Genomic DNA, 25,950 nt, shown 5'->3' with positions numbered 1-25,950 from the left:
TCAGCCTTTATTCCCACCTTAATATGATCCCTTCAGTGTTAAGTCAAATTGCTACAAGTCCACTGTAATTAATACTAGACTGAAAAAGGAAATTATAGAGCTGACAGCTTCTAAGTTTCAATGTGGTACATTCTAGCATATTTTTCACTTCCCCTTCTGGAAAGATGAATCTAACTCTTGCAACAGAAATAAAATTTTCCTTCTTTTGGTAATTTCTTTCTGATCTGTTTTCTTTGACACTTACGCACACAATCCGCTTTGAAAAATAAGTAAAAAGCAATAATAGTTAGAAAAAGAAAATATTTTTCTAAGTAACCAATCCCTATTTTTCTGCTAAACTAAGGGGATTTAATGAAATGATGGGCCAGATTGTGCCTCACACAGACATGCATACTCTGGAGGTTATGGCAAGCTGCACAGCCCACTGGGAGCTCTGGAGCTCCATCGGACACGGCAGACGTGCCAGATGCTGCACCTTTCTCAGGCATGCACCGTGTCCTTTCCTCGGGCTTTGGCCAGTGTGGAAGGTGTCTCGGTTTTATTTTCCCATCTTGGAGGATGGTTGATAGGCCAGGAATGGGAGAGCAATGCTGACACAGCCCTCAGTAACATGTATGACAGCCTTGGAAGGGTGTGGGAGCAGACACACAGGTGTGCCTGTGCCCCCACATACACACACCCCTCACATGGTGTAGGGACCCTCCTTGTCCCAAGGGCTGGCTAGCATTAGGCCAAACTTTCCCTTAGGAAATGTCTCTTGTGGATACTTATGAATGAATAAAAATGCTTGAGATTCCCATCAGGAGGAAGGGAATTGCTTGAGCACTCTGGCCATTTCCGCACAGGAAACCCGAATGAGCAAACACAGGGAGCCAGTGATATCACAAGTTAAAAAAAATTTGGTGCAAATCTCTGTTTTATACATGCAGCTCAGAGAGATAGAAAGAGCTAAAATACTTGCATAAGTCCAAACTTCAGGAAAGACAACCTGGAGCAGCTGCATGATGGCATAGCATGAGTTCAGGAGTCATTTTGCTAAAAAACTCAATGAATTGACAAATTTCTTTTGTTTTTTTCTTTGGAAAGACCCCCACCATACTGTAGTACTGGATAGCAGCCTCTAGCAACCACCATAAATAATTTGGTTAGCCTGAACTCTGGGGAACTCCAATAATCTTTGAAGTTCTTCATGTACCATCAGATAGAGGAGTAATTTTCCTTAGAATATCCTGATAATTTTGGGTAATTTTCCTAAGAATTAGTTAAGAGGAAAGCTTTATAACATGGGTAGCATGGGATATTTTAGGGGGGTTATTTCATATATTCATAAGCAGGAGCCAGAATATTTTGCTAAAAGAAAGTGTTCATCTAACATCTAGGACAGACAACCTTACAGGAACAGATGGGCTAATGCCCAGTGCACCCTCAGCAATGTGGTTACATCTTTCTCAGTGACACTCCTAAAGGCCACAATGAGTTCTCCCTTGAGCTTTCCCTTCTTCAGGCTGAGCAGCCCCAGCTCTTCCAGCCTGTCTTCAAAGCAGAGGGGATCCAGTCCTCTGATCATCTTTGTACCTCCTCTCCATCTGCTCCAGAAGGTCCCTGCCTTCCCTGTGCTGGGGACCCGGAGCTGGATGCAGCACTGCAGATGGGCACTCACCAGAGTCCCTTCCCTCACCCTGCTTTTGATGCCCAGGGTGTGATTGGTTTTCTGGACTGTGGGTGCACATTGCCATGTCCAACCTCTCTTCCACCACCACCCACAAGTCCTTTTTGGCAGGGCTGGAGCATCAAGGCTGCTCTTGATCCTCTCATCCCACAGCCCTCATTGTTACCAGGGGTTGCCCTGACCCAGGTGCATCACCTTACACTTGGCCTTGTTGAAGCTCATTAGGTTCCCATGGACCCACTCCTCAAAATGTCCAGGTCCCTATAGATGGTATTCCATCCTTTAGGAGTAACCCTGAAAAAGATGTGACCACATTGCTGAGGGTGCACTGTGTATTAACCCATCTGTTCTTGTAAAGGTTTTATCTATTTCCATGTGTAGATGTGCACAGTTCTACATTCAAGTCTTCTTTTTGTCCTCTTCTCCTATTCTGCTCTGCTGGGTAGCTACGTCCTGTTACTATTAAGAAACATATGTACTGCTGCTATTAAAGAGCATTTATTTCATGGCAAGTGACATTTTCACTAGAAGGGTCTTAAATAGGGAGTATATAATTCAATTTCCAGCTAAGAAAAAGAATAATAAATAAATAATGCTGAAGCCATCTTTTTGTTCCACCCTAATGGGAGGGTAATCATTAATCTTTTAGCCACTGGGGAATTATATTTAAGGAAAAACTGGGAGGATGATAACAATTAAAAATCAGATTGAAATGAAATTACCCCCATTAGTAAAGCTACTAATACCATGGAGTGCCTACATGCAATAGAGAAAATGACAGAGAAAGCTGTCATTATTTATGTAGGCATCTGAAGGCCTAGCAGCAATGTCTGCTTTCTTGGTTTTTTTTGTTTTTTTTAAGATAGAAAATCTTCTGAATGATTCAGGCTATTTATATAATATGGAGCACTGCTCAGGTTTTCATGCTGTCACCCGGGTCTGGCCTTCCAAACACACTCAATTCTCTCCATGCATCCCAATGGAAAGAATTACACAGCAAAACTTACAGCATCAATCTCCTTTCCACACTTAATTCCTGTCTTTAAAATGTAAACCTGTATGCAGTCATAGCTGGGTTAAACAAGCCACAATTGCATAGCTGCTGCTGGCCACCACAGATTCTCTTAAGTTAAGGCATCTTATTATAACCTTGCTTGTGGTGCTGCTCGCAGCTCTGCGTTACAGCTGGTGCTGAGGTACTGGTAGGTGGTACATTCTTTCTTCATTCAGGTTTTTCCCTGGTGTCACTCTGACCTTTTCAAAGTACATTTGGTGATATGAAAGATGACAGTGATCTCTCCTTGCCCTTAATCTCTTTCCCTGACACCAAGAAACAGACATCAGTGTTTCATTTTGGTTTTGATTACAAGCATCAGGGTGCTATTTCAAGAAGATGAGAGTTTTATGTTTAACTCCAAGTACAGCTAGGTTACAATCATTTTCTAGCACTGAATTCTCTGTATTTAACACAGTCTCTGCTGAAGTTCTGCTTGTTGAAATTGTGTTCATCTCATACTTTTCAATAGTAGCATTATTTCAGTGGCCACCATTTTCAGGGGAGATCATGCTAGGAGACTTTTTCCAATGAGCTCATCAGCAGCTAAAGAAAAAGGACATTTCTGACTTCTCTTTTGTGAGGGAATCCGCATGAAAATTCACATTCAAATAATCCCCATTCCATTTACTTCGCCATGTTTTCTATTCTCTAGGTGCCTCTGAAGGTGTAGACATACCCCACAGCAAACACTAAGCAAAAGATACTACATGAAATTTAGGCCATCAGATTCTGTCAGACAACAGTGCAAAGGGCGATGTACTTTTGGCAAAGTTTTCCTGAGCAGCAAAGCTGCCATGGTCACAACACACTGAAGATTTCTTCACTGAAATCTGTTTTACAGTCATCCTTTTTATATGCAAACTATTTAAAAAATGTTTTCAATGTGAGACATTAGATGTTTAATTCATAAGTGACTAGAGGTAAAAGCCATCCCCAACAATGCCTGTTGTTTGTATCCTGCTCATAGCTGGTAGCACCCTTTGTTAAGTGAAAAGTAAAAACCTAAAGTGTTGCAAATATGTTTCTACTGAGTTAATCACTGCTATGACTTTGCATGTGGGTTCAGTTGCCAAAAATTCACATGCCTAGAGTGAATTATATGTGTAGATCATAAGGGCCTATAAAGAAACATCTATGGAAATAATTTGCTCCAAAATATTTGCTTATGAAGGTTTTCAGTGTAAAGTTGTAAGAAAAAACTTATTTTAAGATCTAAATATAAATATCCTTTGAGGACATATAGTGAATTGTCTTATGCAGTTTATTCTTTTTATTTCAAATAGATCTTAAATATCACAAATAATAACAACAAGTAAATGTCTAGAAATGTATAGGGCTAGATTACAATAAAACATGTTTTATTAGATACACCGAGGAGCTGTAAGTATTATGCAGTGGATGATTTCCTGTTTTATCAAGACTACTGCAAATACCACGATTCTAATTTGATATGTCCTAATTTTAAATATAGCACAACCAAATGGGGTGCAGATCAGACTAACAAATCTATGCATACCCCGTCTTGGCAGAACATAGATTTTTTCTTCTGTATAGAAAAGTAAGCGTGACTCAAAACTATACTCAAAAAGACCCATTGGGGGACTGACTGCTGCACTAACACCTCATATACACAAGTACAAAATAGAGAATTCCAGAATTGCAGAATGGTTATGGTTTAAAAATATCTCTGGAAATTGTCTGTTCCAAGCCCTCTGCTGAAGCAGGTCCACCTAATGCATGTTGTACAATACAGGCAGGTTTTGAATATCTCCACAGATGGAGACTCTACAACCTGGGCAATCTGTTTGAGTGCTCTGTCACCCTCAAAGTAAAGACTTTCTCATACTGAGAGTGAGAGTGTCTGGAACCATCCTCTTGGCACCCAGCCTTAAGATATTTGTATGCATCAATAAGATAGTCTCTCATTCTTCTGTGGGCTAAACAATCCCAGGTCCCTCAGCCTTTCCTCCCAAGAGAGATGATCTATTTCCTAATCACCTTCATAGCCCTCCACTGGACTGTCTCAAGTAGTTCCTTATAGTTCTTGAATGGGGAAGTCCAGAACTGGACAGAGTAGTCCCAATGCTGCTTCACTAGGACTGAATAGAGGGGGAGGATCACCTCCCTCGGCCTGCAGGCCTCGCTATTCCTAATGCACCCCAGGACACCACTGACATTCTTGTCCCCAAGGACACACTCTGGCTCATGGACAGCTTGTTGTCCACCTGGATCCCCAGGTTCTTCTCTGCAGAGCTGCCTTCCAGCAGGTCAGCCCCCAGCCTGTGCTGCAGATCAGAGTTGTTCTTCCCAAAGCACAGGACCCTGCATTTGCCTTTCTTGGACTTAATTAGGTTCTTCTCTGCCCAACTCTCCAGCCTGTCCAAGTCTCACTGACTGACAGCAGAGCCTTCTGGTGTGCCAGCCATTCCTCCCCGTCTTGCACCATCAGCATAGGGCTCCATCCCTTCATCCAGGTCACTGACAAAAAGTTAAATGAGAATGGTCCCAGTGCTGACCCCTGAGGAACACTGCTTGCTGCAGGCCCACAAACAGACTCTGTGGCACTGGTCACAACCCTCATGCAGCTCTCCATCTGTGTGCTCCTCTCACTGTGTCTTCACCCTCACGGGGCGCTGGTCTAACACTTCCTGAGCTTTTCTGTGAGGATCTTATGGGAGACAACTCCAAAAGCCTTGCTGAAGATAAGGCAGACAACAGGTACTTCTTTCCCCTCATCTACCCAGCCAGAATGATAATACAGATCTCTGGACAATGTAATAGTAAAGGGACATTTGGCAGCTTGTTTTGAGGATTGCACATGCTTTTAACAGATGTGTTAGCAATGGTCTAATAAGCAGATAAACTGCAGGATAAACATGCTCAGACTACTCTAACAAAGTTTCGAGTTTTAGCATTCCACTGTGTACAGTGGCCTTCATTGTTTTGTTGCTACTTGCAACAGCAGAAATTTATTTATTAAGAGAGGAGCCCTTTAGGGGAATTTTATTTGTGTACAAAGAAGAAGGCACTGTATTGTGCAGGTCACCTTCCTTGAAACTAATATGAGACCTCAGAAAAATGCAATATAGGAATGGGAATATAATGGTGTGATCAAAACAGCCATTTAAAAAAAAATAACATGTTGGACTAGTTTTTCCTGGTTTTCAGAGAGAAATAATTGCACATGGAGAATGATACATGTGCATAGTCACAATGTTATTTTTTGAGTAAAGCATCCCTTCAGTCTTATGGCAGGGGGCAGGTTACCACACCTAAATATGTACCTGCACAGAAGACAATTGCCTCAGAAGAACATTATGATGTCTGCCAAAATCAGGAGCTTTAAAGCTGAAGAACACTAGAACCTAAATGGATGATGAAATCCTAACTGTACTTTCCTGTAAATCAGTATTAAGATTTTCTTGAAATTTGTCTTTACCTCCCTTTTTTCCCCCAAGGAACCCTTTATCATTCATTACACAGGATAAGCAGTACTGATTACACAGTACCTGCTGAATAAACAGCTACTTAGAAAAGTAATCTTCACCAGCCAGTTAGCAGTGCCTTATTTACTGCACACCCAAAGCCTGCTGTAAATACAGAATTATTCATTTTTTCATGGTCTTTTCTGGGCCACTCATCACTGTAGTATTTGCATGCCTCAAGAACACAGATGAATTTATCACTGCCGAAAGATAGGAAACCATTATTATTATTCCCATTTTACAGCTGAAGAGATAGGGACTCGCCTGGAGCTACACAGTGAATTAGTGGCAGAGTAAGGATTAAAATTCATGGCTTGCAACCCTGTGCACTTTACTGGAGATTGCACTGCCTTGCAGTCTGAAGTGCTGAGAAACCATGGCTCTCACCAACTTTGTCTACCATTTCAAGTGCTCCATAAGCCCTGGGCAATCTAAGCTGGTCATCCATAAAATAAGACATGCAGTTAAAGGTCAGCTGCCAAAATTCTGGAGTTGTCTTCACATTGAGACTAATACTTCAGTCCAGTGCTTACAAAAGTGCTCACCCATGCCTAGGTGAATGCCTTAGCTACCAGGCTGCTGGTGGTTCAAGGGTGGGTAATTTTCTTTTCCATGATGTAGATGCTGGAACTCAAAAAGCTGTGATAAAAGCACCCTAATCTGATTTCAAAAAAATGGCATTTCATGATGAAACACAGTAAAGAGTGGAAAACTAACTGGCAGGCTCTCCTGATTTCAGCAAAAGTAGAATTAATTTCTTCTCAGTAGCTGCTTCTCAAGTGCTGTGTTTTGTATTTGGAATGAGAATGATATTGATAGCACACTGATGTTATGTTTTTTGTTAAGTTGTTGATATCCTAAATCAGGGGCATTTTCCTTGTCTCATGCTCTGCCAGTGAGGAAGTACACAAAAGAAACTGGAAGGGAGCGCAGCTGGGAGAGATGGCCCAAACTGAGCACGGGGATATTCTGTACCACAAAATGTCATGCCTGACATATAAATGAGGGGAGTTATCCTGAATGGGGGCTGACCTGGGTTTGGGAAGGGGACTTAAATCATGACAGGCCTTTTTGACACCCAGTTTGAGGCACAAAGGGCTGAGATAAGGACAGGTCCCACCAGAGTGTGTTAAAAGAAATGTGATACAGCTCTAATTTCCCTTTTCTTGGATTATTCACTAAAACTCATTCCCTCCAGCAGTCTTGGACATATCCAGGATATTGCCCCAGTACTCTCCACACAAAAAGCATCTGATTAACATTTGATGGCTCTTGTTTTGTTCTTTTTAGCAAACTGGGAAAACACCAGTAGATCAAACTGCAATCACTCTAGTGGTCATGATTTATTTAAGTCTCTATTTTCTCTTTGAAGATACTCTTTTGATCCTCTTCTGTGCAACTGAGATGCTGTGCTCATTGGCCATTCCCACTTTTTGGCTGCTAAAATTAACATGGGTGTTAGCTCCTTGCATCCACAAGTGATCTGTTGAGAAAAGCAGGTAAAGTTTCTTGCAGACAATTGACCAGCAGTCTGTGATCCACTCAAAGTATATAGCCCCAAACTAATCCACTAGTTTTCAGCTGCTGAAGGTGGAAGGCATAGTGATAAATCCAGTTTATCTTACTTAAGCAAGCAGTCTTCTTTCTCAAAAATATGCAGCCAGTAAAGTTGTGGTGGACTTTAAAGAAGGACCAGACACAATAAATATGAAGCCCTGTCCCTATCCCTTCAGTTCATATGCCTGGTTCCTTCCTTCAAAAACTACAGCACAAGCTGTCAAGAAAAACACTCTGCCCCTAGGAATGAAACTGAATCTGCTACATCCTAAATATGTTGAACACTCAATCACCTTCATAAAACTGGAACAGTCTAAGAGGAGAGGAAACAAGGAAAACCCATAAAAAATTCCCAATGTCCCAAAAGAAAATGTCTGCCCACAGCAAAGAATAAATTTGACTTTCTCATAGCACAAGTGAACATCTAAAGCATGGGTTATATGATGGTTCCTCACAGCTGCTCTTAGGTTTTTCTGCAATTATAGCCTCCTCTTCCATTCCACTGATGTCTTCAGAAATATTAAAACCAAAATGTTTATTAACTCTGCTGTTTTAATCTACTTTTTTCCCTTGACTAATACAAATCGGCAAATTTGAGGCTGCACTGCAGTTGTTTTGTGAGCAAGCCACCTGCATTTTTCATTGAATAAGTTTGCAATAAAATGAAAAAAAAATGCCCCTCTTTAATATTTGTGCCAAATCTCATTCTTCAGATTCAAACAAACTCTCATTGACTGAGTCATAATTACTGGGTCACTCTCCAGGCATAACCTCAGCTGATGAATGGGTGTAGTCCTGCTGCCCTTTACTTAGCCAATTTATACTGCACGAAAACCTGGCGTATTGACTGATATTTGCTACTATTTTTATCTTTCTGAATTGTACTGCACTGGGACTGATAAAATATTTTCCTACAAAGCTGCAGGACTGGCATCACCTTGCATTGGTGTGATATATTTTAATGGTTGCTATAGTTCAATCATTAATATTTAACATCCTGTAAATATTTTGAAATAATCAATATCTTTTCCAAAACAAGGCACTGTCACGTCATTTCCTTTTTTTTTTTTAACCAGCTCAGTTCAATTTCAGTAAAAGCTAATTCTAGATAAAACAATTTAAAAACTCATTTTTCTTGAAATTTTATTAATTATAGTACTTGAATCTACACAACAGAAGTCACATTTAATGGGATTCGGAACTGCTGAGAACATTTACTCCCACCTAACCTTTGCCAATAAATTCAGCCTGAAAATCAGTATATTGCAAATCCTAAAATAAATGTAAGTAGTGTCTACAGCTTTCCAAATGGTATGCATCAATGTATTTTCCTGTAGCAGCAGCTAATTATTGTAATGAATCATGAACAGGGTGACTTGAAAGCTTATGTGAAATTTTACAAAAGTGGATACTAATATTTGTTGGCATCTTTGACAGTTACCTTTATTGATCAGAAACAGAAATAATGAGTTCTGTCAGTATGCCCAGCACACATATAAACAACACAGGGAAATGCAGTAAATACGGAAACTACAGCAGCCAAAAAAAGACCTGGGTTCATCACAACTTAAAACATGCTAATCCAGTCTTATCTTAGTATTTACACAGCCAAAGCCCAGCTGACAGTTGATATGTACATACATGTATCAATAGACATAAATATGTAGATCTTATAACCTAAATATGAGAGTGATACATGCATATGTATGTATAACAGAACTCAGAGATTTACTCTGAATGTCAAATAGATTTTGATTCCTCTTGGCTGTATTTAACCAATTTCTAAACTTCAAATACTCTGTTCTTAACATCAGTAAGTACATTATTTTACTATAGTCCTACATTGTCCATTAATACACTCACCTTCCATCCATTATGAATATGTGAATATATGCTTAATAAAGAATTTATCAACATCGATCTGTTCCTCTTAGTTCAATGAATTTCTGTGTTGCTCCTTCTAAGATTTGTTCTCTCCCTCCTCTTATGAAGGAATTACATGTACAGTAGCATATGCATAAAGCCTTGAATATTGATGCAGAGCTTGCATGCTCCAGTTTAAGCCTGATTAAGATTTCTTTAGGAATCATATGTATGAAGCTGAATAGTGTGGTTATTCTCCACAAAGTATTTTCTCAATTAGATGGGCTTTTGCTCCACTGTATAATTAAAGGCATGCTCTATCCTCACAAGGAGTGCACCATGCACCACCTTACAGTAAATTTGCACCCAAATCCTGAGGCTGAGGCCTTAAAGATTATGTACAATGCCACCCTAATGACCCATTATTTTTCAGATATAGATATAACTTCTACTTTACTGAGCTAAAATACTAACCAGTCAATTTAACTGTTTTGAAAAATTTAACTAGAGGTATTTTACATATGATAGGGTCATAAAGTTCCAGTTCACAGGTTTTCTGAGTTGATGCCTACTGGTGTGAAAAAATCTTGTGTCCACAAACTTATCTCTGCTAAAAGCACAGTGCCAACAAGAGAAGAAACCAGGGGAAGATTCAAGGTGAGATAACAGCAGGCCCTTGTTTATGGGATATAAGATTCATGGAAGAGGGGACTTGCTGCAGTTTAAGCATACCCAGAAAAAAGAGCCTGTAGTCTTACAACACAAGAGGAAAGCAAAACAGGAAGTCACAGTTTATAGGGCTATGGAAATCTGTGGACTGTGTGATGCAGGAGGGATTTTTGTTAGGTAGCTCCTCTGTCTCCCAAATCTAAGACCATGAACCAGGATGTGTTGTAAATCCCTTTGGCTTTCATTATTAGTGTTTCAAGGGCAGACTTTGGTAGGCTGCTAGAACAGGGAGTAGATTTCACATCTGAACCCAGTAAGGATATAAATAAAAGCACAATTCTTCCGCAGGAAAAATATTTGTAGGAGGTTTGACCCTTCACTCTGAGTTTTCATTGCTATCCACTGGTGTGGAGGAAATTCTCTCTTTTCCAAGGCAGAGGCAAAAAGGGCTATCTCAGGGGCAAGCTGAACTGATATAAACAAATGGTCAAAACCTGCCTGTGAGCAACACTTCCCTGCAAATGCACTGCAAGGGCAGTGTCAGGGCTGATGAAACCCACCATCAGCCCCACAGCTGGGTTAACCTGTAGGGAGGAGAGAATGGGTAAGGGACAAGGGATCTGTAAGGAATCAAACACCGACACAGGTTTGGAGAAAAAGGTGGAAGTTTGATATGGCTACTGAAAGACAGGGATGTCACTTTAAATAACAATCTTTGCTTTAATGCACTAATCCAAGGGTTAGAGCATTAAAACCTTAAAATGGGCTGAAAAATGTTGGAAATGTTCTCCATTCCTTTGGGCGTGGGAGGTATCTCTAGGAAACATTTTTCTTGTCTAATGGGGCAAAGTCTCTAATACAAATAATCTCTAATACAAAGTCATACATTTCTTGACAGACATTTTTGAGAAATAAGGCTGCCAGCTCCTGGGGTTCTAGTCTTGGAGTAAGGACCTCTGAAAGGTGCCTGGAATGGTTTTCAGAAACAGTGACTCTTAGGACATTGTAAAAATCCACAACAACAGTATTCAGGCACACTCTGAACATTTGCTCAGCTGTTAGTCTGATATGTGGAAATGGTCAGAAGGTTGCCCACAGCAGACAGGATGAAGTGATAAAGAGAAAATGCAGCCTTTCATTAATTTCTAAACTGAGCCATGCAGAAAGTACCCTGCTCAGGATTAGATTCAGGTGAACCTTTGAATCAGCAGATTTGAGAATCACGACAAATAGCACACAGAGATATCAGTGTTGCTTGTTAAAGGTGCTACTTCTCACAACCAGCTGGAATTTTGCTGGGACACTGCAGGTGGGCATCTGCCTCTCTCTCCCAATGGCACCACTGATGTCTTCTGTGCTACAGAAAAGGGACCAACTCTCTCTCTCTGAGCAATCCTTCCCTGCGTTACCCTGCCTCCAGCCACATTTCACAAAACTTGGGTAAGTAGTTCCCTATTGCTACTGGGATGCACAGAACAAACCAACAGGTCCTAAAAGCAGCTCTCTCTGCAGCATGGCCCAGCAGACAAGCGAAACACAGCAAATTGGTCATGTTTTATGGCGTCCATGGCATTACAGGAGAGAAAAAAAGGCTATCAATATCCCTCCATTTAATTCAGAAATACATCAAATGCTTCAGAGTCTATCAGACTCTAACACCTCTCACATCAGCAAGGTGGTTTTCATCATTTCACTACCAGACACAGCTGTGAAAGGTTTGGAGAAATTAGGAGAGACTTTTGTAGGATGGCACAGTTTTCACAGGATCACAGGATGGCTGAGGCTGGAGGGTGCCTCTGGAGATTACTGAGGCCCACCTCCTGCTCAAACAGGGTCAGTTACAGTGGGTTTCCCAGGACCGTTTAGCTTCAAATTTTGTCTCCACAGACAGAAACTTCACAACTTCTTTAGGCAACATGTTCCTATGTTTGACCACCCTTAAAGTAAAAATGTGCTTTCTTGTATTCAGATGGAATGTCATGACTTTTAATTTGTGACCACTGCACCTTTTCCTGTCACAGAATCATTTAGGATGGAAAAGACCTCTAAGACCATCAAGTCTTTGACTGATCACCACCTTGTCAATAAGACCATGGCACTAAATGTGACATCAGTCGTTTCTTGAACACCTCCAGGGATAGCGACTCCATCGCTTCCCTGAGCAGCTCATTCCAATACTTAACAACTCTTTCTGTGAAGAAGTTATTCCTGATGTCCAGCCTGAACTTTTCCTGGTGTAGCTTGAAGCCATTTCCTCTCATCCTTTCGTTGGCATGATATATATATATCTATGCCCGGGAGAAGAGGCTGACCCCTGCTTGGCTACAGCCCTCTTTCAGGTGGTTGTAGAGAGCAATAAGGTCTCCCCTGAGCCTCCTTTTCTCCAGGCTAAACAACCCCAGCTCCCTCCTCATAGGACTTACTGTCAGTCAGTAGCACTTGGCAAAATCTGTCTCACTCTTCTTCAGCCCCCTGCCCTCAGGAATTTATACCCATGGATAAGTATCCCCCTTAGCCTTTTCTTCTCCTGTCTGGAAAATCCCAGCTCTCTCTGCCTCACCTTCATAGGTGAGACACTCCAGTCCTTTAATAATCTTCTTGGTCCTTTGCTTGACTTTCTCCACCATGTGCATGTCTCTTTCATGCTGGGGAGCTCCGGGTGTGTCTCACCGGGACTCAGTAGAGTATTGACTCCAGTCTTTAGAGATAGCAGTGAAGAAGAGAGTGAAAACCAGACTTTCACCCTTTGCTCAGTTCCAGTCTCTGCACTGAGAGTCACTCAGTCTGTGTTAGTGGATGATTAGGGGATCCTTCAACGACGGATGAATTCAGACTGCTCTCTATTGGAAAAGGATTTGTATCACAAAGTCACTGTTCCAAGTGCTGTCTTTTATGGAATCTTAGCTAAGAGGCCAAAGGTAAAAGATTTCAAGAGAACAGGCAGTCCTCCCTACCCAGATGATGGAATTGAATTGTTTTAGTAGAGGGAATGCCTCAGAAGAGCCTAATCACACCAATTCCCACAGCATGTCCCTACTCCACACAGCTTCGTGAGCTCTCTGTAACTCTCCGGGAAGAAGGAATGACTTGATCAATTACAGAGGCACTTTTGGCTACTGGCAAAACAGGCAATTTTCTAACACAATGAGAGGTTGGTGTGTGTTTCCCAGTGAGCTCCCAAGCATGTGCCACGGTAAAAATCACAGCCCAATCTGCCTGCACTATTGTACCAGTCCCATGTAGAGGATGATCGACCTCAAATGCATTCATCACTGCAAATAAGTGACATTACTTAGTGAAACAGGAAGGACAGCTATCAGAGAGGAACCACACAAACTTCTCCCAAATTTGAAAGAAAATCACTCTATGGAATGGCCATGTTTGTGTTTTGCTACACACCAGCACAGAGAACAATCAGCCAAACAAAACATTTCCCTGACCCTAACAGAATGCATTTGATTCACACACTAAATTCAACGTATGCTTTAAAACGTGACAAGGAGGCTGAGGATCCAAACAGGGTGTGTGTGAATCACAGGGGACTGCCTGAAGAAACACACAGCGGAGGACGCGCAACACGGTTACCTCCATAGCAGCGACCGCCCTATTGCCGGCAGTAACTGCGATCGCTCACGGGCCAAAGGCCCTGTCTCTCCTGCCGGACCCAGCCCGCCAAACTGCGCCATCGGCGTTCGCCCGGCCCGCGCCCCACCGAGCGAGCGGAGCCCGGCCGCGGTGGCGCCGCTTCTGTGGAGCTGTGCTGCCCTCCGGCGGCGCCCAGCCGGCACCGGCAGCACCGGCAGCACCGGCAGGGCAGCAGCGCCGGCCGAGGGGGCCCGGCCGGGCACCGGCACAGGCGGGACGAGCGGCGGCTCGGCGCGGCTCGGGGCCCGTGGGAGGCCGGCACTGCTGGGCGCGCTGTTTCGCCCAGAAAGGCGCTTTCGCCGTGTCCCTGCCCGTGCGGAGGGTGGAACTGGGTGATCGCTAAAATCCCTCCCCAGCCCAAACCGTTCTGTGCCATTCATCTTTTCTTTTTCTTTTTCTTTAAGATTTCCTTAAACATTCTCTCGCCGTTCTGCTCCCCCAGTTCCGAAACGCTCTCTCCCTTTGGTGCTGAGAAGCGGATCTGCAGCATATGGCTTCGCGGAGAAGATGTAGGGAGTCAGAGGAACCGAGACTCAGTTCTGCTCGCCAGGGAGCTGGAGCGAGAGGCCCAAGCACACAGCTCTCACCTGCCGGCACTCAAGTATAGGCCAATACTCCTACACATCTCCTTTGTAAAATTATTTAAAGATCACATATTTTTATAACATCACCTATAGAGAGATATAAATAGCTTGTACTATAAATCAAAGCTCTGTAAAAATGTGATTTAAACACTCCTAGGCATGAACATTATAATGAGAAACTACTGGCGCTTCATACTACTTAACTCAGATATTTTTAAGCACTGGGAAAGCTGTTCTGATAGCAACATTCATTCACAACTTCATATTTATTGAAGTCACTAAGGAACAACGAGGAACAACGTATGTCATTGGCTCTGCATTCAAGATCATAAATCATTGCTGTAAAACGAACACAGCTAAGCACCAGATATAGAGCCATTGAACCATAAACTGGTTTGGGTTGAAAAGGACCTTTAAAAATCATCAAATCCAATCCCTGATGAGTCTCAAGGGAATGTTGAATAGAGGAATTACAAAGAACTGTCCAAAAAAAATCCTACTGGATTGATACTAGGAAAATGATTCAATGTTTACATAGAAAATTCTCCCTGGTGCAACATTTCTGGTTTTGTTAGGTGGGAAAAAAGGTAAACTGAAATTTTTAAGGACCATTTTTCAACTCAGAACTAGGCACACATAGAGCAGCATCCTCTGTGGCAATGAACTACAGAACCAATATTGATTTCAGTAGAGGGATTAATTCCATAGAGCTTTTATACAGATATAGGAAAAAAACAAGTGCTTCATTGATCCATAACGTTGCCTGAAAGACATGCACTGCCTCATTAGATCTGATAATTTAATAACTGAGTTTGGAGTGTTACTTTGAAATACAGTCACAGCAGTATATACTGAAATAATATATTATCACGCGTAAGATGCGCATGCTGCAAAACGTTGCATTCATCTCAAGGAATCCCCAGGAACTGGGACTATACAGCTCATTTCATCTTTCATGTAGTTCAAAACGAACCTGCAAGCAGTACATTATATATGTGACTTGAACATACAGAGAGTGTGATGCTCCTATCGTTGAAGCTGTGAAACAATGCATCCATTTTTCAGGAAGAGCACCACAAACAATCACAAGGAAACCTCGAAGTTATTGCAGGTCTCATGGAATATACAATACTGATATATAAACTATGGATGTCTAACACTGAGGATGTAAAGAGAGACTTTATGTTGTGGATATAAACCTACCACTTCAGCATTTGAGAGCTGTGATGGTTTAGGTCAGGTCCACTGGAAGAGGAGCATAGGTAAGATCTGGGTATGTAGGGGTGTGTTTATACATATATACGCTAATACACGTGTGGTGCAACGAGCCTATACACCGGCAAGCCTCGGCCGTGCTGGGTGCCCCTGCCCCACGGTCACACGACACCCGCACGCCCGGGCTGTGGCAGGGGCTGCCTCTCCCCGAGGACAGTCGGTGCCGGCGGGGCTCGCCCGGGACGCCGCCCCGGGGGGCTCGGTGGGGGCTGCTCGAGGGACACCGGCGCGGGGAGCTCGGGGAGTGGCTGAAGCCTCGCGGGGCAGCGAGGGCTGCGGAGCGGCCGCTTGCCGGGCGGTGCCCGGTGCCCGGGGCCGGGCGCGCCCCGCACACCGCCCCGCGCTCCCGGCCGCGGGCTCCGCGCGGGGGCGGCGCGGGCGCGGCGCTGCGGCGGGGCCGCGCCTGCCAGCGGCCGGGAGGCAGCGCCGCCGCTCCGGCTCCGCTCCTGCTGCCGCTCCGCAACTTTCGGGCAAACACTGCCCCCTCGTCCTCGTCCCCCCGCCGGCGGCTGGTAAGCGCCGGGCTCCCGCTCCCGGGCGGGCAGGCGGAGGGCGGCGGGGAACCCGGCTGCAGCCCCCCGGGCGGGCACCGCCGCGCCGCGCACATGGCCGCGGGAAACTTCGGCCGGCGGACGGGGCGGGGGCACTCCCGGGGTGCCGCGGGGACCGGGGAGGGGACGCGGGAAGGAGCGGCGGAGCGGGCACGGGCGGGCAGGTGCCATCCTCCGCCGAGCGGAGCGGAGCGGAGCGGAGCGGAGCGCGTCGCCCCGGGCGCAGTGCGCGGGCGGCGGCGGCGGCGAGTGAGCGACGGTCGCCGGACAGGTGCGGGCGGGCCGGGGCTGCGGGAAGGGAGCGGCGGCCCCGCAGTGCCCGGTGCGGAGCGAGCGGGACCCGGTGCGGGGCAGCGCGGGGCGGGCGGGGGAGCCCCGGGGGACGGCTTTTGGTTCGGGCGTTTTGCCTTGCGGCTCCGGCGGGGAGGGAGAACAAGTTGCTGAGCGATGTAGCACGGGGGCACAGGGTTCAGGTGGAAAATCCAGGCGATTCCCCTCTGGGTGTGTTCTTGAGGGCTGTTTTGGGGTTTTTGTTGGGTTCGGGGTGGTTTGTTTGTTTTTTGTTCCGTTGGCTTTTGGGGGGTTTTGTTGTGGTTTTGGTTTTTTGTTTGTTTTTAATAGGGCACAGAGGAAAACGTTAGTGCACAATGCTGAAATTGGTGATCTGGTCGCTGAGGCAGGTATCCAAAAAGCAGCAGTCGCTGGAGCAGCTACATTACTGTCGTTCTTCGTGCTAGCGTGAGGTTTATGTGCCTTTGCGAGGAAGGTCACTTTTTACCCTCTTCCTCCCCCCGCCCCCCCCCCCCCCCCAACAACCCACCCTCCTTTTGCTAAGCCGTGCATCAGCAGCATGAATTCCAAGAAGCAGTAGGTGTTTCTTGGCATTTCAACTGGGATTTTGGAAAGGGAAGCCGGGTATTTAATGGGAAAAAATTGCGATGGAAGGAAAGGATGCGGAGGCTGCACACAGCCCTGGGTTTGCAGGCATGTGGAAGTTGTTGAAATAGGTAAGGGGTTGAAATTGGCATTTGGAAAATGGTGGCTATTTTTTTAGTTACTTGTACCACAGATGAATATTGGGAAAAGCTGGGCCACAAAGACTTTTTCCTGTTTTGCAGTTTGCTGACAGCAGAAGGTAAAACATGTCCTTGAAGATACACAATTTTACATAAACAGCTGATGTTTACATAAGCCTAGATAAGTTTGTGAAAAACGCAGATAGCAAAAGATGCGTTGTTAGCTGAACTCCGCTATCCTGCTCTCTGTCCATGCAATAATTTATCAATTTTTTGTATTGTTGCAGTGTAAGAACAAAGTGAACAGCTGCACCTCCACCAAAGCAACCACCTGCGTTCCTCTTCTCCTCTGGAATGGACAATGGGATGGTCTCTGACTTTATCATGATCAAAAACTTCTTCCTCTTCTGCGTTTCCATGAGTTTAGCCAGCCACTTCGGGTGAGTTGCCAGTTGCATTTGAATTTCTGCTGTGGCTTTTTTAAGGAGATGAGAAACCTTGGCTCCGTGTGGTACAGAGCAGCTGAGCAAAACAAGCGGGCTTTGCATTTCATCTTAAGGTGCTGGTGTCGGGGGGAAGGGAGTGGTTTGCTCTCCTGTTCAAATTTGCTCTCTTGCAGCAGTTCTTTATGCCTGCTCTGGTGGCACAGGGAAAGGCTTGTGGGGCACAAGGGGCTCAGACCAGGCCTTCAGCTGCTGAGTGCTCTGACCTGGGTCCAGAACAGGCAGGGGTTGTGGTGCCCTCTGCCCCTGTGTCTGTCATGTCGGGATCTTGCACCTTCCCTCCACCTGATGGGTGCTGGTTATAGGCAGTAGTGCAAAAACAGCCCCAAAACTGCGATAATGAGTCTTAATGCATGTTATTAGCTGGTACAGGCTTTCCTCCTGAGTGACTTAAGATAGGGACTGCTTAGAAGGATGTCTGAGTTGGAAACTTGTTAGAGTAATTAGAAATCGTGTTTCCCTGAAGCATATAGCAAGGAATCCCATTTCCTTATTTTTGCTTTGGATGCTTTCCTGACAGTGATATTCTGAAAACTGTATCAAAGAGATGTTCCAACTGTAGGTCTCAGAAAATTAAAAATAAAGTCAGAAGCCCTCTATTTATATGTTTTCACTGTACCCAGAGATCTTAAGAACTTTCTGAATATAAGCTATACAATAGAATCTGGAAAAAGCATTTTCCAAGTGCTTGGGAAACGTAGGTTGATTCTTCTTTGTGGAGGAGAACAATTATTTATGATTTCACCAGAAAAAAATGAATCCTCCCAGTATGCTGATTCACAAGCACACCCATCAATTCCTTGCTATAAGAAGATACAAAATGGAGATGCAAATCAGTTTCTGATTTCAAGCAAACGGATTTGTTCCAGATTGGAACTAGGAGAAAGACCAAACTTTGAGTGGTGACTGTCTGTGCTGTAAGCAAAGCTTAGCCTGGTATCCAGCACATGTCCCGTGCAGGCAGGCAGAAGCCTGTGACCTCAGAGGTTTATATGAGCAGTTGTGGGACTGCACTTTACAAAGGATGCAAAGAGCTGCACACTCATCCGTTCACCTTGGAAAAACCTGGTCCTTCTTTCAACATGGTCTAAGGCAAAAGTGTTCCAGGATTTTGTGACAGAATTTAAGAGGGAAGAGTGGGACTTGCTTTAAACTTGTCTTTACATTATTGTAGTTTGACAGAGTATTTCCACATTGAGAAAATCTTGGTGACTATAACCTTAAGCCCTTCTTGGTTGTTCGTCATCCCTGCAGAAGGCAGCACATTGCAATAGCTGAGTGTGATCTGCTTGCTGTGTGGGTCTTTTAAGTGTGCATCTCCTCTAAAACAAGAATAGATAGACGAGGATGCAAAAAACCCCAAAACCAAACAACTCAAAACCCAGACAGTTTAACCCCCTTTTGACTCCAAAGCAAATACTGAATCAAAGTCTCAGGTAGAAATCAGTGTGACCTGTCACCTGGCAGATAACCAGAATAGGACAGTTTGAGGAAACTAGGACACTTGTTTTCTGCAAGTTAGTCAAAAAGCTTCTGTGCACTAAAATGAGATCATCACGTAAATTGCCCCCATCCCATCCCCCTCGCCCCCCATTTCTGATCCAGTAATTTTAGTCCAGGCCTGCAGAGATAAGCAGCTCCAGTTCACTGCACTATTCACACACTGCCTTAGGGCTGAATTTTGACCCTGCTCAAAAGACAGAGGATGCTCCAGCGCTTCTGCTTCAGAGGCAGAAGCAGTTTCAGAGTGTAATTTGCTAAGTGCTTTGGGACTGACTCTTCAGGACGGAGGAGTACAATTAACATGTAGGTTGCTGTATTAACTGCAGGAATCTAATACTGATAACACTTGCTGTTGCTACCAGATTCTTCTTTATTAGCTTCATCCATGTTTCTGCTGCCCTGTTATATTGCAGTGAGTTTTGCAATGTGCTAGATAAAAGTGATTGGTCAAATGAGCACAAATTAAAAATCAAAATACTGTAGGACATTACAGATGAAGGCAGATATATTTACAGTTCTCCATAGTCATTCCATATTTATATTAAATCATAAATACAGTTTTTGCTGACATAGCCAAAGCCACCGTGGGGGATTTTGATGCACAATGCCTGGTAACATAAACAGAAATTATGTATCTCAATCTACTAGGCTACTTGAGAAATCTCAGCAAAAGACTGTGATTAATGTTAAACATAAATGTGTAATGACTATTGAGAATTATCCACATTAGTACGCAGTAGAGGAGTACTGTAGACATAATTGGTAGCAGCTATCTAAAGAAAAATCACTAAATTAAAATGCAAAGATATAGATGAAGTGAGAAGATGTTTTGAAGTCTCCCCCACTCCTGTTTTTTGTATAACAGTTTTATGAATCTACTTCTGCAGAAACGGTCCAGTGCGGGTCGAAGCTTTTTCAAGTGTGCTTGAATTCAGCCTTGAGTTTTATAATGCTCTAACAAGTTAAGGTGTTTTATTTAAGCATTTCAAGATAGCTCACAATTGCCTCAAAAGTAAACGATAAAGCTAGAGAATGATTGAAAGTGAAATAAAACCATGAAGAGTATTTTCAGGTGAGATAAAACACTGCTTGTGAGCCCTCAGGGTGCCCAGGTAGTGTCAGCCCTGTGAGGGTTGCTGCCACGTATGGCTGCTTGCACACAGATCTCCCTGAGATGAGGTAGCCCGTGGCTGGCTCCAAGCTGGCCAGATCTTACTTGGCAAGTCCCAGGCTGTCCATGGGGTCACACTGGTGATGCACACTCCTGGTGTGTTTGTGTTTTGGATGTGGAATTTCAGAAATCTGTCCAAGAGCCAGAAACAACAGGGATGGACGTTGTTCCTGTACCCACAGTATAGTTGCCATCTGCTAATAATATTTTTAATAGCAGAAACACAGAGAACAGAAGATCCCAATTATGTGTAGCCAACGCAGCATTTCTTTGTACACTCTGAAGAATTCAGTCCGTGGTGTGTCTGTATTTTCCCATACTACTTCTCCAGCTCACAGCCTTTATTACTAAGACCATAATCCTGCTATTTAGGCAAAACATACCTCTCCTTCAGGCTGTTTTTTCAAGTTAGTCTCTGCAGCCCCAAGCAGTTAGTTCTGCTGGGATACCTCATTTCAAGTACTTGTGATGCTAGGGAGTTCTTCCTCATATTTTTAAAGACCAATTTTGTGAGAATTATTGTATCCTTATGCAGTCATGCTCGTCTGTTTATTTTTTTATTATATCTTCCTTTCATTCTTCATATCTCCAGATAGTTTTTTGAACCCATTAGATAATTTTAATAACTGGAAAACTAAATTGCAATCTAGAACTGCGTGCAGGAGGCAGAAGGTACCAGTCAGTGCCACTGCCAAACAGCTGAACAGCTTCAGCATCTCTGGCCTGCCAGCTGGCCAAAGAGCAGGAGTGTCCCTCAGGCCTTCCAGCTCTGCTTGGTGCAGGAGAAGCCCTGGCATGCAGTGCCTGCCAGTGAAGCTGCAGGTCAGTGGCCTGGGAGGTGTTCAGTGACCCTGGAAGCAGTTCAGGACATCGAAAGGGGCATTAGGATGTCGAGGGATGGGGAGGACTGTAAGCTGTCACCCTGTGAAAAACAGGCTTTCACTGCACTGCTCACAAATTGCTCCTTCCCTGAAGGCAGTAAAACACTGCTTTTGCTAAACAAAAGAATTAAATTATTTTTTAAGAATCTGAAAATAGTTTTAAAATTTCATCATCTTAGTCAGTTCTCTGTTCTAATCCAATGTGAAAGAATTGAGTCTCCAGTGCACAAATTCACAACATCAACATATTTAGATCTCAAGAATCCATACAGAAGGGGTGGCAAGAAGCTAACTTAGAAAAGTAAATCTATTTCCTTTGATGTCTGGCCAGCTGGCTTTATCCAAAAGTTTGTGTTCTCCACTGTCTTCCACAAACTGTTAATTTGTCTGAAGTTCAGATATAATTGCAATCCTATTAAAGGAAGTTATTGGAAACACTACTCTTAAAAGAGAGAGAGTAAAATATATCTTTCAGTAATAAAATACTTTTCAGTTATTTTTTCAGAAATTTTAACCTTTTCTTTTAAAAGATGTTTTGAGAAAATCATTAAATATCTACCATACCTTTTCCTCTTATTACAGCTAAGCTGTGAGTAGTACCTACCACGATTCTGACTAGATGGCAAAAAAGACAATGATGTTTAAAGTGGTAAATTATGAAGTTATCAGAAGAGGTAGCTGAGCATCTTTAGAGAGTTATTACATTTTACACTGATGGGCCCCTTCTGTGGCTTTTGATTTTTTTGTTACCCTAAAATTGCAATATTAAATAAACGTGATGAGAAGTATTCCTGGTTGGTTTAGTTTATGTTCAATAATGAGCTTTAAATGCAATTATCTCTGAATTTTCTTAGCATTTCCCTAAGATTCTTTTATAGGTTTATTTTTATCTCTAACTGAAAATTTCTGCTATAAAAACATTTTTCACTGCAGAGAGGCAATAATGTGCTTATCTACTAATATGTTGATAAAGCCTAATCCTCAGCTGTGTGGAAATAATTGGTTTAAGGTAGGTAGCACCTATTCCTCTCTATTCATTGAGCTATATAGTATCTAATTTATGAATGTAACTTTGCAAGTAGAGTTTACATGTCTTTTTACGTCACAACAACCTCAGCCCTTACTCCAAAACATGCATTTCACCAGCAATCTCAATAACAGAAATTAAACACTAACTTTCTGTTAAGACAGAAAAAGTCACAATTAGTTGAAAAGCAATCTATCTACAAATGCAACTTCACATAATACTGGCATTTCACTGAAATTTGGAATCACATGCCTTCTTTTTTGGGTGAAGTGATCTGCCAAATCTAAATTGGATTGCAGTTTTGCAGAAGTGCCGACTTTTTCCTGGTCTTCACCATAGTTGTTTCTCCATCTTTTCCTTCTATTAATTAGCTTTTGATGTGAAGAAATAGAAGTATTTCAGTATATGGGGTGTTTGTACTATTCCTGTGAAAGACGGACATAGCTGAGATAGAAGGAAGTAGCATCAATTCCTCTTGTTAGATTGAGAGGAGCAGTTCTGAGAATTAAGCATATTTTGTCCCATCCCCACAAAAATAGTTCAATGGAAATCCTCCCTCAGAGTTCAATTGGCTCTGAATTCAGCCATAAGCACTAAAAATAACTAGCTTTTTCAAGAGCAGAGAAACTAGTGAAGCTTTGTGTCCTGTGCCCCCAGCACTGCATCTTTGCAATAATCCCAGCTCTGCATTTGATATCCCTTGTTCTCATTGCAACACCTACATTTTACCTGCACTGTCCTTTTCTCCCAAGATCTTTCATAATGACCCTGCAAGTCTCCTCCATATCTCTAAATTTTCAGAGAGGAGGGGGGCTGGTCTTGCTGGGGCTGTTTCTGAGCTACATGCATACTGAGTGGCCCAGTCAGCGAGCCACAGGGAATAGATGACTGCTAACCTCACATTTTTACTTAATGAGGCACTAATTTAGATTGCTCTCCCCTTGTCTAGTCATAGCTTCTCATGAAACTTGTAGGAATGAAATGAAGTTTGATCTCTCTGCTTCTTTGTCAGATGCAATGGAAAATGAAAATGGGTTCCTACGTTGATGCAGTGTCGCAGGCAGACAGCATGATGCATATCTCTTTCTTATGAAAAAGAAAAGATAAAATAGATGAGAAAAGTCGAAAATAGTATTCTAGGTGTACTGGATTTTCATGCTTTATACTAGGATTTTATCAAAGCGTTCGTTGTGGTTGCTGCATTTAAAGAAAGTCTCTAAGTTCTGTCTCCTCTTTGCAGTTGTTAGGCTGCTACTTGTGAATATTCACTTTTAAATGGTGAATCCCTTCAATTACAATTGACAAAAAAGTGTACAGTCTTTTTTCTGGAATGGTCCAACCTGAAAACATGTCTAATGTTTCTGTAATCAGTTTGAATCTGCTGGATTAACTTTCTTGTCTGCCTCAGTTGCTGACTAAAGGTTGTGGTCACAGCAAAGAAAACAGAATTAATTCGGTCTTTTGACTGTGGAGATGAAAAATAGGCAACATTTTTGGCTATGCATCCACCTGCAGCGAGGGGAGATCCTTGGTGGCCTTGGGGTCTGCAGTGTGGAGCTTGCTGAGGGTTGCAGCAGTGCCAGCTGCACTTGGGTCATAAGCAACCTCCTCAAGCAGGTGTTTTCATGGGCTTCGATGTTTCAGGGAATCACATCTGTGCTCCCTTGACCTGACCTTACTCCTGTGTCCCGAGAGGCTTTGCAATCTCTTCCTCTTCCAGCAGAAGCATCCAGACTGTAAAGGGAATGAGCACAGGACTGGGGGCTGCAGGGTCTGTGAGGGGATACATGGCTGAGGGCAGCTTGTTCTGAGCTAGCTCTGGTGTCATTAAAACTTCAGATGCACTATAGGGGTGTCAGTGAGGTCTCATTAGTGGAAACCTTTTGCAGGTAAAACCAGGTTGAGGTCCCTTTGTCTTTCTTTGTATGAATCCTATTTTGTTAGGTAAGGCAACCACTTATGTTACAAGTATTCTGCAAGGAAAGCTGTTCAGAGAGATGCTCAGAGCTTCTCTATTTATTTACAGATTTATTTTCCAGGAGACTGGTAGTAAATAAACATGAATTCTTTTTATTTATTTTTTTTTTTATCGCTGGATAACTGTCTCCCATCGAGTTCAGGTTGCTGAGTGTAAGCTATTCCTGCCTGCTGGCAGGGTGCATGAGGCAGGGAACAGTTCCTGGTGGGGCAGTGTGCCCTGTCACAGCTGGAGGATTTGCTGGTGATCTCAGCAGAGGCTGAATCATGAATAAGTGCCTAGTGTGAGCTGTCTTAAGAGATGCTCATTGCTTGCTGCAGGTGAAGCACGCTTGTGGATAATCTCCCATGTCTATTCTTTAGGTAAGCAAAGGCATTAATAAGCAGGGTATTCTCCTAAGCATCTTTAAATGAAAATCAAACAGATTTAAAAATGCAAGTTGTTAGTTGTGCTGTGAGCAGCTTCCTAGGTCTGAGCCATGGATAAAATGATGAAATAAAAAAGAGTTTGGAATAAAAACAAATCTGGCCCCAAAGATATGGAATGAGGCCCACTATGCATTGCTGTTATTTGCATACTACAAGGGAGAACTAATTTATGCAAAAGAGAGAGGAGGAGTGAAGAACTGTGTTTTCTGTACAGCAGTATGTTTTTCAGATACCCCAGTGATACCCCAGTGGGATTTTTCAATGTAGTGGGAGTTTGTTATCTTCAAATAGGGTCACAGTTCATCCTTTGTTCTGGCAATAAATTATAGAAACTTTGAAAATTAGAAGCTGTTTGGCATTTAAAGATTGAACAGCACCTTCAGTCATACTTTGAAGGTGCATCTCCAGGCACACCTGTGCTTCTCATGTAGCTCTGCAGCCAACTATGCAGTTACCGAGGAATGGAAAGCTAACCTTAGGAAAACCAGTAACAGTTCTTGCCAGTGCATGAGCTGACCTTGCTCCCTGCCTAGGATGGAGCCATGCCAGCACTGGGGAGGTGGTGGGGCTGATGTGGGAAGCGCAGGGGACAGGGATCTGCCTGTGCATTATGGGCAAAGATCAAAGGGCTCAGGTGTCCCCTGATCCTGCATCCCATGGTTTTACCTCCATGGCGTGGGCCCTTCTTTGGGTCCTCCTCCAGGGAGAGCTATTTACAAGTTTATAGTAATGTGGAAATAAATGGCTGCAGCTCCCTGTGCTGTTCAGGAGCAGCAGGAGGGGAGGGAGCCTTGGAGGCTCCATCACAAAGTACCCTGGAGACTGAAGCCCCTTGAAACCAGGGTGGCTTTTGACATTGTATCCTTTTTTTTGTACAAAACAGCTTTTCACAAACGCCAACACCATCAGTAAAAGAGGAGGCCAATGATAACATCACTATATTCACCAGGATCTTGGACGGTCTGCTGGACGGCTACGACAACAGGCTGCGCCCAGGACTGGGAGGTAGGATAACGTGGTGTCTGTCCCCTGCTGGACAGGAGCATTGTCCTCATGGTGCCCTCTAAGGGGGCTGCCTGCTCTTGGCT

The 25,950-nt window shown here is 43.5% G+C and overlaps 2 protein-coding genes across 2 annotated transcripts in view; one reads left to right on the top strand and one right to left on the bottom strand.

The window, feature by feature from the left end:
- Positions 1 to 25,950, bottom strand: part of GABRB3 (gamma-aminobutyric acid type A receptor subunit beta3) — a 194,893-nt gene that overhangs the window by 130,980 nt on the left and 37,963 nt on the right. The window lies entirely within an intron of this gene.
- The window catches only part of GABRA5 (gamma-aminobutyric acid type A receptor subunit alpha5), a 55,915-nt gene continuing 46,237 nt past the window's right edge, over positions 16,273 to 25,950 (top strand). The window contains exons 1-3 of the mRNA XM_058800175.1: positions 16,273 to 16,316; positions 17,659 to 17,811; positions 25,746 to 25,867. Coding sequence (XP_058656158.1) covers positions 17,726 to 17,811; positions 25,746 to 25,867 — 208 coding nt within the window. The 5' untranslated portion in view covers positions 16,273 to 16,316; positions 17,659 to 17,725. The remainder of the gene's footprint in view (positions 16,317 to 17,658; positions 17,812 to 25,745; positions 25,868 to 25,950) is intronic.

This window comes from Ammospiza caudacuta, chromosome 2, assembly GCF_027887145.1.
Source record: "Ammospiza caudacuta isolate bAmmCau1 chromosome 2, bAmmCau1.pri, whole genome shotgun sequence".
NCBI classification, from domain to species: domain Eukaryota; kingdom Metazoa; phylum Chordata; class Aves; order Passeriformes; family Passerellidae; genus Ammospiza; species Ammospiza caudacuta.
This window is presented reverse-complemented; position numbering and strand designations above follow the sequence as displayed.